The 13,052-nt window shown below is 39.3% G+C and overlaps 1 protein-coding gene across 3 annotated transcripts in view; it reads right to left on the bottom strand.

The window, feature by feature from the left end:
• Window positions 1–13,052, bottom strand: part of dock11 (dedicator of cytokinesis 11) — an 82,209-nt gene that overhangs the window by 14,593 nt on the left and 54,564 nt on the right. For all 3 annotated transcript variants that reach the window (XM_008435028.3, XM_008435026.3, XM_008435027.3), the window contains 6 exons: window positions 9,560–9,675; window positions 9,343–9,480; window positions 6,624–6,806; window positions 6,328–6,441; window positions 4,281–4,496; window positions 1,308–1,365 (listed from right to left, as the gene is read on the bottom strand). In XM_008435028.3, coding sequence (XP_008433250.2) covers window positions 1,308–1,365; window positions 4,281–4,496; window positions 6,328–6,441; window positions 6,624–6,806; window positions 9,343–9,480; window positions 9,560–9,675 — 825 coding nt within the window. The remainder of the gene's footprint in view (window positions 1–1,307; window positions 1,366–4,280; window positions 4,497–6,327; window positions 6,442–6,623; window positions 6,807–9,342; window positions 9,481–9,559; window positions 9,676–13,052) is intronic.

The raw sequence follows: 13,052 nt of genomic DNA, 5'->3' as shown, positions 1-13,052 counted from the left end.
CCTGGTGTGCTGTCTGCAGTCCAGTCCGGGGTTGTAATAGTTTTGAGTTTTTGAACAAAATAGTTTTGTTTTACTTCACTGTGACTTTTTGTTTGCCTAATTTAGTTAATTTTCATTAGTTCTTAGAGTGTGTTTACTAGTTTTTTTTAGTTATTATGGTAACTCTTTATTTGAAGGGGTGAGCATAAGACTGACATGACTGTCAAACATGAAGGAGTCTTCATGTAAATAAATAATGACACTTTTAATGTAAAGTTGACACTTTTAAAGAGTTTCTACGCAAATTTTATTAAAACTTTCCATTAAAAGTGTCATTAACCAAATAATGCAAAGCTTACACTTTTTAATGGACTTTTAATGCAACTTTTAGTGCAACGTTTCATTAAAGTGTCATTATGTCATAAAGTGAATGAAGCTTTATGACAAAGTTGTAAACATTCATGAACACGCCTTCATGTTCATGACCACTGTTACTTTATGTCACTGTAATGTCATGTTTATGGCTGTTTCATGTTAGTCTTATGCACATCCCTTCAAATAAAGTGTTAATTATTAGTTAAATGTTGTTTAGTTTTAGTTTAGTTTTTATTTGTTATAGTAGTTTTAGTTTTTTTATGCTAACAAAACTAAACAATCAGGTTTAGATTACCTAAATGTAATCTTACATAAGATCCCCACCTAAAAATTAACTCAGGTAATCTGAAGTTACCTGAGTTAATTTTTAGGTGCAGATTTTAAAAAATTATGAATACTCAACCAAAGGTACCATTTTCAAAAAATGACTTAAATTATTGTTGAACAACCAACTGACTGGTGTTTTGTCTCAACCTCTGTTGTCACCATTTTGCAGACTTGTAAAAGCCAGGCGTGCCGTAATTTGCCAACAGCTGATGCAAACCTCTTGTGTGGACTGGGAAGGGGGCGTAAATCAATTTCACCTCAGTTCAAAAGGCTAATAAATAGATTCATAAACATGAAAATGAAAGATATCATATCTATAATTTCAGCATGTTTTAGTTAGTAAACGCATGGTATAGTTCCAGTATACAAATATATTAGTTTTAGTTTTTTCCCTATTAATTACCATTTTCATTTGTTTGAGTTAACAAAAATGTTAACTCAGTTTAACATTTAGAGAACTTAGATTCTTAGGAATCTAAGTTCTCAGATTCCTGAGAACTTAGTTTTAGTTCTCAGGAATCCCAAGCAGCCAATTGTCGTCAAACATGACGCTTTAACCCAGCAGAGTTATTATTAGTCCTCAGGTGGGGATAAAAACAACGGCTTGTTTTTGTGTTCAGACTTACTTTTTCTGTACAGATATTCAGCAACCAGCGCGGCCACATGAACGTAGCACATGGCAGCCTGCAAACAGAGAGAGAGAGACACAAGAAAACCAACTGGATGGGTTCAATTTGTCTCAGAGCAGAACGGGAAACAGAAACAAGCATAAAGGAACATAAAACTAGCTTACAACTAGGCCTGTCACGATAACAAATTTTGCTGGACGATTAATTGTCTAAAGAAATTATTGGGATAAACGATAATATTGTTTCAAGACCTTTTGACACTGATTTAATGGAAATGACTAATAATGCATGCGATTTCCTGATATTTATTTTCAAAATAACACATAACACTGGAACTGATAAACTAAATAAACAAAACAACCAAAAACAAAAATAAAATGGATTCTCAGTCTCCATTAACAAAAAACGTACTTGAATAAAAACTAAACAACATAAAGCCAAAGTGGAAATAAATACTGCATTCAACCAAAAGAGTGCAGATTATGAAGTCTGTATACTATATTGCCCTTCAGTAATCACTAGATTTAAATAGAGAAGACGGACACATCCGACTACCTAATGCAGTAGTTCACACTACACCATTTTTTGCCCCTATTTTCCCCTTATGACAATCTTAGATCGTTGGCCGATCTAAGATGGTTGCTGGTGATTTCGTAACCGATCATCCTGTAGTGTATGGTGGGTTACGGTAGATCGTCGTGTCCGCTCCGATCTAAATCAGGGGTTTTCCCGGACTGGGAGCTTAACGCTGAATGTGACAGGTAGCCAATCAGAAAGGCGGATTATCCTCCTGCTTTCTGAGGGGAAATTACGGAGTGGAATCCCAAACAGCTGACACGGGCAACCCGAAGTCCAGCGGACATCGGAGATGATATGTGGAAACAACATTAATATTTATTTGACGTTTCGTGCAAAGAATATAGAAATGACAAGGGGAGGAGTTGGAGCCAAATTGCTACCGCAGTTGATAAACCCGGTAAGTTTTCAGCTGTTCTTAGTTAACGTAACATAAATAGGTTATAATGATTTTCATTCAGTCAGGACTTTATGCTGACTCTAGCCACATGCATCACAGGTAGATTCTAGTAAAGCATTGATTAATGCCTGATTTTAAAATTAGTTAACTGGACTTGTAGCCATTATTTTGTGCCCATGTGGCTGGACACCACACGGCATGACGAACCCGATCGAACCGTTATACCTGGGATTTCTGTCGGCTAATGTGTCTCTCAGGGTTTGAAAATGGGCCGACAACTCCTGTAATGTGCGCTGGACATTAGACTAAGGAAATGAGGAAGGGAGGGTCAGTGGAGAGCACCGGAGCTGAGCCTTTTTCATTCAGCGTCATCAACAGAAAGAAAAAAAGGCAGGAAGAGACAATAAACCGATAATTAAAATTATCTCGATAGGATTTTTTATCGTTCGATTAATTGATTTATCGTTTATCGCGACAGGCCTACTTACAACTGAGGCCAAGACAAACTGGATTGGAATCTAACACTACGGCATACCTCATCCTACCATCACAATGTCACAATGACAGAGCTAGTTGATGCATCGTCAGCTGGAAAATCATTTTCAACACACAAACACTTAATGCAGTCAGATCTGAGTGTAAACACACAAGTAAATTTTGTTTTCAAAGTTGTTTTCGGGTAAATATATATATATATATATATATATATATATATATATATATATATATATATATATATATATATAAACTAAACATGTAAAATAAAATCTAAGATTCAAGAACAATATAAGACCGAAAACAAATATGCTAAAATTTCTGGTTTTGCATTAAAAATGACATTTTTGAATCTTTAAATGCAGCAGTGTAATCTATCTGAACAACCACGCCTCCTCTTTGTTGGAAGATATTTTTCCCTCCCTTATCATGCCATCTATTCTGGGTGGTGGCTGACTATGTAATCCTCTGTATTCCATAATATTTATACCACAGAAAACGTATTATTAATTAGGAGTTCCTAAAGGGTCAAGCTGACTTAAGAAGTCAAAATATTACTTTTGACTGTGTTTGTTTTATATATTTACTTAATTTTTTTTTTACCAGTGTAGGAAAAAATAGATAATTTATAAAAAATTCTTTTTTTTTGGGTTCAGCTTGGACTTTAAATGGGACCTACAGAGGAGGACTAGGGCCACAAAAAAAGCAGAATTCTGTCTTGGATGGACATGAAGAAAAGCTCCTCATTGCAACTGGACAGCATGGTGGAGGGCCTGTGATGCTGTGGGCCCAAGGCTCTGATTGGCTGGTGTTAATATCAGAGTGAGGTTAAACAATTCAAGTGTGCAGAAGGATGTACTTTTCCAATGGTTCATAAAACAAAATAGTTTTGAGATAGCCGTAGACACATTGAGTGTTGAATGATGTTTGCAGTTGTTAATAAAACTCCTTTAAGATCCTCTTCATGGTCCACTTGTTTCATGTGGTCTCTTAGGTGGAAGCAACACGTCCAAACAGCGAATAAATACCCAATGAAAGTCTTACTGACTTTCCGTAATGGGCATTCTTATTTTGTCCTTCTTAATTCCAACTACTCTCCCTTAATTATTGCCTTCCTTAATTACTGCCTTCAGTGGGAGTCTCAAATCAATCATCAGTTTATGGCTTTATTGTCCAACACTTCAATCAGCAGCTCGTACACATTAAAGGACAGCAGGGGGTGGAGCCTGAGTGCTGTGCAGATATTTGTGCAAGGCGTGTATCTAAGAAAATATATAACTATAAAACTATCTCTCTCTCTCTTTCTTTGTTGCTCAAATTGTTGTTGTGTGACAAAGAAAGTGAAAATATTAAAAGAATTTTAGAGCACATTAAATCAATTAGCCAAGACAACAATGACCGGTTAGAGCACATAGCCTTCGCAGGGCGTAAACAAGACATAAACGTGTTTGTAGCGAGAGCTCAGAATGAACCCGCTGCCGGTGTTTCCTTTCAGATACCTCAGACAGGTCCCCGTTCTTCAGGTGCGCTCTGGCCATGCTGTCCAGCCAGGTCCGGCGCAGCTCCGGTGTGCTGGCGTAGGACAGCGCCAGGCTGTACTGGAGGTCCAGGAGCATCTCGGGGTCTTTCTCGTGCTCTCTCATCTGGGCTGTGGCCATCAGAACCGTCCGGATCCGCATGGTCAAACCCTTCACCTCACCGGGGAATGCTGTGGACTGCGGGGCACGCAGCAAACACACAACTTCATTAACTCATGTCAGGAAATGTGTCAACAGACTCATTTAACAGAGTGATAAGAAACATCAGTCGTGTTTCTACTGATCATATAATTGCTCAGTTTCACATTTTGAAAATAAATTTGATCAATTTCGAATAACGATGATGTGTGCTTTTGGCCATATCGAAATTGGAATGGAAACATTTTTTTCACGAGTCACATGATCAACAGCTGAATGTTGCCACTAACGCAATTATTATTACTTGTATTATCTTAACAATATATATGGATTTTTTTTCTTGTAATATTTCTCTTTTTCTTTTCATGAACGTATTTTATTATCGTTTTTATACAGCACTTTGGTGCAGTTTTAAACCTGATTTTAAAGTGCTGTATAAATAAATTTGACATTGACAAACCATGAAGAAGACAAAGACAGGAAGTAGTTGGAGTATCATGTTTTTTAATGGCTTATCGTGTGAATAAACTTATTCATGTTATTTTAAATTAATTAATTACATAGAAACACAGCAGTTGTGAAATTGTGTTTTTTTGACTGTAGGTGGAATATTGACAAAGTTTTTTGCACATTTGAAATGAGTACACAGCTTTAAAACCTGCTTTAGCCCAACAAGGCTCCTGATTGGCTCCAGTTGGACACCAACTGTATTGAACAGTTAGAAATCAACTTCTTTCAACTAAAATTGAGCAAACCTTAGACTAAGCCAACTGTGAAGCACTGAGGCGTCAGAATCATACTGAAGACACATAAACCTTTTTCTTTTCCTCATTGTCTGAAGTAAACTCAGACCAAATTTGTGAATTCAGATTTTTTGACAATAAGAAATAAATCTGATCTTTTCTCCCTTATTATTGTGGCATGTAGCGAATAAAAATATTATTGGTCATTCGACCTGACCTAAAATATGACCAGTTTGGTCTAATTTAACTTCAGACTGTGAGACAAAAATAAAAAAGGTGTGCGTGTGTGTCTTTCTATTGGGTGTATGTAAACTTCTGGTTTCAGCTGTAGTGTTACTGGAGCGTTGTACAAAGTAGGCAACATAATGAAGAAGGGAAACTACCCTCAAATCCCTCAACTTCCCCTCCAATCAGCAGTTAGACAGTTGGACATTGTTTCAGCAACTCAGCTAAATAATATGTTGGTGAAGCGCTTTAGCATTAGTGGAACTAATGCTTCTGATTAGTGCTATAGTGTTAGCAGCACAACTAACTTTGTAGTTAGCGGTGCCCACCACTGACAACAATAATTCCACACAGAAATGGTTTCCGACTACGCCTAGAGGACCCTAGTTTAATAGAGCTTAACAATTCTGCTAACAAAAGTCAATGTATATTTCTACCTAGATGTATGGAGTTCATAATAACTCCAAAAAATGTGTGCAGAACATTTATTTGACCTTGTGCTAATTAGGGAAGAAATGAACTCAGCATCACCTTCCTGTACTAGAACCACTGTCAGCCTATCAGGCCCACAGCATGATACATCCACCACCGTGACAACAATATGTTCAGACCCAATTCTTACATTTAAAAATAGTTGCTTATGTACTTCATATAAACACTCCACCCTGTAAAAAGGGACCAGTTAAATCATTAAAAGCTGTATTAATATGACTTCTAGGCCCATAACTGGAACTGCTCAGGTTTTAGAGTAAACAAACCACCAACTACAAGCCAAACTGGTTCTACTCCGGATTTCAGTTTGATCAAATCTGAAATTAAAGAACAATCAGACTTGGACCACAAAGGTGTCTTTGAGCAGAATCCTGCTTTTATGGGACGATTTTAGGGAGCATCTCGTCTACCTTCATAGCCTTGTCGCTGTTTGCGAAGTTGTTGATGATGGAAAGCGACTCCTGGAAACGGGAACTGCCTGTGAGTGCCACGTCAGAGATCAGCTGGCTCACTGCGATGATGATCTGCGGAGGGTAAGAAAGAAAAAAACGACAACAAAAAAACACAGGACACAAAAAAAGAAGAAAAAAACAGTTTAAATGTTTTAAATAGGGAAAAAGTCAAGTGAGAGTTGGGAATGTTTGTATTTAACTCATCTCTCAGAGAAGCACATGACCAGACCAATCGGGTGGACCTGACGCCCTACCTGCAGGTGCGTGCGCAGGAAGGTCTTCCTCTTGGTGAACTCGTAGTTGTTTCTCATGAGCAGGTAGAGCAGTGCCGATGCCTCGGCCCGCAGGACAGCCAGCTTGGAGACGCAGCATTTCAGCACCTCGCAGCACAGGTCCTCACACAGCGTCACACGGCCCTTAAACAGCACAGACGGGAACTGTGGGGGCGACGGAGGAGGCAGTGTGTTAGTCAGTGGATTAAAAGCAGATCCAAGGCAGCCACTGAGATTAGGACATAAAGTTAGGAACGGCACGAAGGGAAGTGAGCAGGAAACAGCAGAGGCCATTAGAAAGCATAAGTCTGAGGCACGATGCACAGGAAGGATGAAACGCTGTGGAGAAAACATCATGAGTCATGTTCTGATTCTAAATAAAAAAGTTACCACTAAGAATTCCCTTGTGATTACAGAGTGTGTACAGAGTTTTCCATGTCAGACATTAAACATGCCAAAGCAGGAAACGGCATTAAAAAGAACTCATAAAAACACTGATAAAGAGCAAATAGTACAAAGGATTCACACCTTTGTCAACATTAATATGTATAATTCAATATTTTTCTAGAACTGAGAAAGACTGAAGGAGAAATCTGATTTTCCGAAGTACTATAACACAGCTGATCTTAACTCAGCGTTAAAAGTGAAGACGCATCGACTAAAAGTGAAAAACAAGGGATAGAGATTCCTTGATAGGGTTTCTGGAATCCAGCAGAAACGACTAGATAATCTGCAGTTATGCTTCACATGGCCTAATAATTGATCTGATCCAAATCTGAAACCAAACTGCTGTCGTGTTGACGGACCAAATCGAAGTTGTAGTTTACGGTTTTGAGACGCTCCACGAAAAGGAGGAACTCTATGATTTATCTGCTGACCACTTTTCAGAGTTGCTCTAGTTAAACTCGACTGCTTTAAATCACAGGTCGGTTTATTGGGAACGGTACAAAGAGTAGTTGATGGTCAACTCTTAAATATAACTTCTGTTTCATATTTTAGAGAGAGAATTTAAACCCTCCTAAAGTAGTCACTTCCTGTTTTTTGTCATCTCTCTGAGCAACGCGCTGCTGCTATGCAGCCCCTGCATGTTAGCAGATTTTTCTGTGTAACGCAACTCTAAAAAATATCAATAGAAAGTTCCCCTATTTGCACAATTTTTTTACAGAGCATATCTATCATATTTGAAAAAAAACACAGCCCAGGAAGCTGAAACACTTGGGCTCAATGCCACTTGAAAAACAACTGGTTGGTGTTTGCAAAGCAGCCAATCCAGGAGAGCCATTTATTTCCCTTTGCGCTGATTGGTTGTACCCCTAAGAGTGGAAATAAGGAAGACTGTCGTTGTTGGCTTCTGCTAAGACGGTTATCATTATGTGTATTAATGTATATTAAGCCATATTTGGTGCTTGAATTATTAAAATATGTAGTTCTGTTTTCGTAGTATTTCTGGATGGCTGTGATTCCTAACCGCCACAAATACCACAGATCTCCAAGCTGTGAACATTGCAAGGTTTAAATTTCACCAAAACTTAAGCCAGGCACAGAGAAATTTCAGCAGAAAAGCAAAGAAAAGGCACAGGAAATAAATCATTTGCATTTAAGTCATTGCTTTAGTTTTCACCAAATATCATGTTGGCATACTGATTTAGCTTTCACTAAATGCTGTATTGGTAAAAAGAAAAGATTTCCATTGCTGACGGGAAGCTGTAAAAAGGTCCTGTATGCAAATTTGACGTTTTTGAGTAACATCCAAAATGATTTTAGTGGAACGTCACCCTGAACACACCGTCCCATCGATCAACTGTTCAGCCATCATTACAGGTATAATTATATTAGACTCCAGAATGACTGTTGGGGAGTGGGGGGTAAATGATGAAAGATCAAAGGACTCGACCTTCTGTTTGATTGGTGGGGCTGCTGTTGTTGGATCTTTATTCTAACTGACATGAAGCACCAAAACAAACCTCCCTCCTTCAGCCCTCTGATCCAACTTGGGTAACTGCTTCCAGGTACCTGGGAAGCAGTTACTAACTTGTAAGAGTTTCAGGTAACTGGAGTTCAGTTACATGAGAAACTCAGCAGCCTGAAGAAGCAGCCGTTCAGTTAAAAAGTGGGAATTTCAACATGACGACGGCCAAAGACATTGCTTGCAGTACGTCTTACAAACATCTATCTAAACTTTGCTTTCTATAAGTAAACACAACTTTTAATTTGTTCAATTTAGAGTTGCAGCTGTTAACCCTAACCCTAACATTCTCATATGTGTTTCCACCACAGCTTGCAACTGTAAATGTGAGGAGCAGCCATATTGAAATGCAAAGTCGGCCTGTCGTGTTTAGTGTGATGAGAAAGAGTATTAGCCTTCGCAATATTGCAAATTGCAGACGTGAAACCTGTCGCAATATGCAATTAATCAATTAATTATATGATAAATTAAAATCAGCTTGATCATTTCCATTCTGATCATCAATATTTTTTGAAGGCCAATTTGATAGAGACTTTATGATCCATTTTATTTATGGTTTTGGTTGCGTGTTGCATAAACCTCAAGTTATGGCAAACACCTGCTGTGTCCAAACTGAGACAACTAGTCAACTCTCTCTGTGTGTGTGTGTGTGTGTGTGTGTGTGTGTGTGTGTGTGTGTGTGTGTGTGTGTGTGTGTGTGTGTGTGTGTGTGTGTGTGTGTGTGAGCGCGCGCACCTTGTTGATGAAACCTCGGAGCGCGGCAAACACGTGTCTGATAGCGGCTTCCGACTGGCCCACCTTCAGGAAGGTCAGGTAGACGTCAAACACTTTCCTCATCAGGGGGTTGTGACCGTCGCCGTCCAGCAGCTGGGTCTGCAACAAGCACGGGTCAGCCTCGTCGTCACCATGGTGTCCACCTGCAGATGTGGTGTGCAAGGGTGTGTGTGCTGACCTTAAAACACTGGGAGAAGAGAGAGAGGACGTCCAGGACGCTCAAGGACACCTCGGTGGAGATGTTGCCCTCCAGCAGAGCCTGATGGTGGATCTCTGCCTCCGACGGCCCCGCCCCTTCAAACACAGACACAGAGGAGTCGTTTATCACAAAAACATATTCAGTTGACGTTGCAGATTCACAATGTGTCCAAAAAAAGAGTAGTTTTCCATGCTGTCTCCTCTTCTCTAATTTGATGATTGACAAGTGATGAACCAACACTGCAAAAAAAAACCAATAAATCCTATCAAGTATTTTTATGATACTAATTCCTCAATATTAATGAAAAAGTACTAATTACACTGGCAGATAATTTCTCCTAAAACATGACATTTTCCCATGCTATAAGTGAAATAATCTGCCAGTGGAATATTAAGGCCTTAACACAAGTTCCTTCCTATAAGTTACTTGTAAGTTAGTTTTGTCTAAGATGTTTGAACTAGAAACTAAAATGGAAACTAGACCAAAACTTCTCATTACGGCTTTCCGGCCGCTTGAAACACTGTACCATCTCTCAATCACGGCGGTGGCTGCATCATGCTGTAGGCGTGTCCAACTTCCAGTGGCACAGAAGGCCCGAACAAAGAGACTTTATTGGGCACAAAATGAGTGTGTACAAAATGAAAGTCGTTTAACCAAATATTTATAAACTTTCCATTTTTTTGCAACTGACATCATTTTTCTCTTGGTTTGCATGTTTGGACAAGAACTCGCGCTGGTTTTGGATGCTGTGCAGCTGGGAGGATTTTTTTTTTTTTAAAGGTTTTGTTGGCTCTAGTGGCCTTTATTTGAAAGTAGTTTGACAGGAAAGAGGGTTATGAGAGAGGGGGAAGACATGTGGCAAATGTCACCAGGCCGGGAATCGAACCTGCGACCACTGGCATGAGGACTAAGGCCTCAATACATGGGTTGTGCTTTGCCCCTGCACCACCACAGCACCCAACTGGGAGGATTTTGCACTGACTTTTTTTTTTTTTACTGTCAGACAGTTGATATGACGCATCACTGTAAGATGTTGCTTTTACAACCGGGAACAGCTGATTAGCATCTCAAAAGATCAACTGATACCTGAACTACGACCCTAAACCGCAAAGAGAAGGAGGAAGTTGAAACCATCCATCGTGACGTACCAGACTCTTAATGTTTCAGGCAGAGATTTGAAGAGAAGAAGCAAAAGCAAATGAGGTGGATTAGTAGTGATGATGTCATCGAAGACATGTTACTATGAAATATCATCTTTGCTGCCCAGATGTTGAGCTGACAGCGTTTCATGGACATCTTCAGATTTGCAACAAGACTGACTGCTACTGGAGATCCTTCCTGCACCGTCGCTCATTACTCTGGAACCTCATGACTCTTTGAAGATACTTGGATGAGATTAAGGACACCATTTAAATTCCATTTGGGATAACTGAGATATTATTGAATTGTGATGTTATTTATTTCTCTAGCACATAATTAACAGATAATAAATGGACCTGTGACATATTTTTTTTCTTTGGTGTGGTGGGTATTTCTGAGGCGGGTCTTTATAAAAATGAAAATCTCTGTTTAAAAAGACAACACCGGACACACAGGATTGGTTTCAGAAACGTTTGAGTCCACATGAGGCCGCACATACAGCGTTGTTTTAAACATGCCACACCAATAGAGGGCAGTGTAGTACGAAGTTAACACCTATGTCAGCCAATCAGACTGCTTCAAAACAATCACAACTTCCTGTTAAACATGGCGCCAGGAGCTTCATTTGTGTCGACAGTTCTAGTGTATGAGAATATAAAGTTAATAAAACACAAAACGATGTTGAATAGGAATCCTGTCAAAGCAAGTATGCCAATAGATTGCTGCACTATTTGTCAAAGTCTGTAATGCGCACGACCCTAAGTCTCTGTTTTCAAACACAAAACCCAAATTCCTCAAGTCACTTTTATAATTACAAATTTTTAGTGATATTAAACTGAGTGTGGATTAAAGGACAAGCCGCATAAAAATTTATTTGCGGTTTGTCCTAGGGTTACATGTTACATAGGGTCATGACATAGACCCTATGTAACATGACATAGACCCTATGTCATGTTGCATAGGGTCTAGCCCTGAGGCCTACAGAGGCATCAGACATTCAGGCACATCATCCATCACTAGTGGCAGCTTTCTTCATATCCTGAACATGTGCAAAAAACAAAACAACAACACATTACTCTGGAACCTATGTCGCTGATTTGAATCTCAACACAAACAAGTTAGGCAAGAGGACGAGCGTGTGTCTGCAACGGAGCCAACCTGTGTTTACATTTACAACAACATTCAGAGCTTTGCAACCAGTCCGTCTGGCAGTTATCTTCTTTCATAGAGATTCTCAGGTAGTAGGTAAGTGACAGAGCGGATCACGCATGGTTGCATTCGTCTACAAGTTGGTCACGTCTGCGGTCACCGTCCTGAACTTGTTCCAACACCGTTGTTTTTTGGTGTACCTTTGCTTGTTCAAGGCCAGTCTGGGAGTCACTCATGCTATTTGTGTTTCTTTAGAAGGCCCCACAGAAGAACAACACGGACTATCAGATTAGCCACCTAATCTCATCAATTACCGCTTATCGGTGAAGCAGAAACCATGTTTTCATAGCTGCTGTCTTGCTGGTGCCAGCAGTTTGTTTGCTTGCCACAAATGTAGTCGCATCTGTTTGCTGGCAGTAAAATAAAATAAATTATATGGTTAGAATTTCTAAATTAGCATGCAGGTTGAGTACTTCCACACTGTCGTTAAAACATTTTATGATTTCAAACCCAGGTAATAATGATACTGACTTCTTTTTTTTATTTGATATATATTTATTTGCCATGTATTCCCTTTATTTATTTTCTTTAACTGAAGACTGTTAGCATGCCATTGGACTGCCGTGACATGCCTACAGCTCCAAAACCGGGCAGCAGAGACGATATTCCACAGCAACATCAGTTGTTGGCAAACACTGCTGATCCAGCTCATTTGTTTTTGCCGATGCTCTTTAAATTCTTCCAGATGCAGCAGAGAACTGTCCAAACATGCAACGTCTCAACTAAAAAAAAAAATGAACTAAAACCTACAAAAAGAACAAATCAGAGCCTGGTCTTTTTATAAATGTGAGATTTTGAAAAAATTTTCCAATCCATTTAAAATATGAACCCAACCATTACTACAAGGCAGCATTTTTCACTTGTTCGGTTTAGGTTGGCTGTAAAATCCACTACAGATTACAGATCGCAGGCTCTACAATTTCCTCTTCATGTCCTCACAAAACCCTTTCAGAAATACACCAAGCGCACTGAGAGAACCTGATTTGTTTCCACAGTAACATGAATACAACCCAACACTTTTGCATATCTGTTCACACTTTACTAAACAGTTGCCAGTTCCTTCCCGAGAAACGGTCGAGAGGGTAAACGTCATAGAGACGGTGTTTAGCATACTGCAAACCGG

Source organism: Poecilia reticulata, chromosome 18 (assembly GCF_904066995.2).
Source record: "Poecilia reticulata chromosome 18, P_reticulata-male-v2, whole genome shotgun sequence".
Taxonomy (NCBI): domain Eukaryota; kingdom Metazoa; phylum Chordata; class Actinopteri; order Cyprinodontiformes; family Poeciliidae; genus Poecilia; species Poecilia reticulata.
The sequence above is the reverse complement of the archived record's forward strand: the minus strand, read 5'-3'. Positions and strand labels throughout refer to the sequence as shown.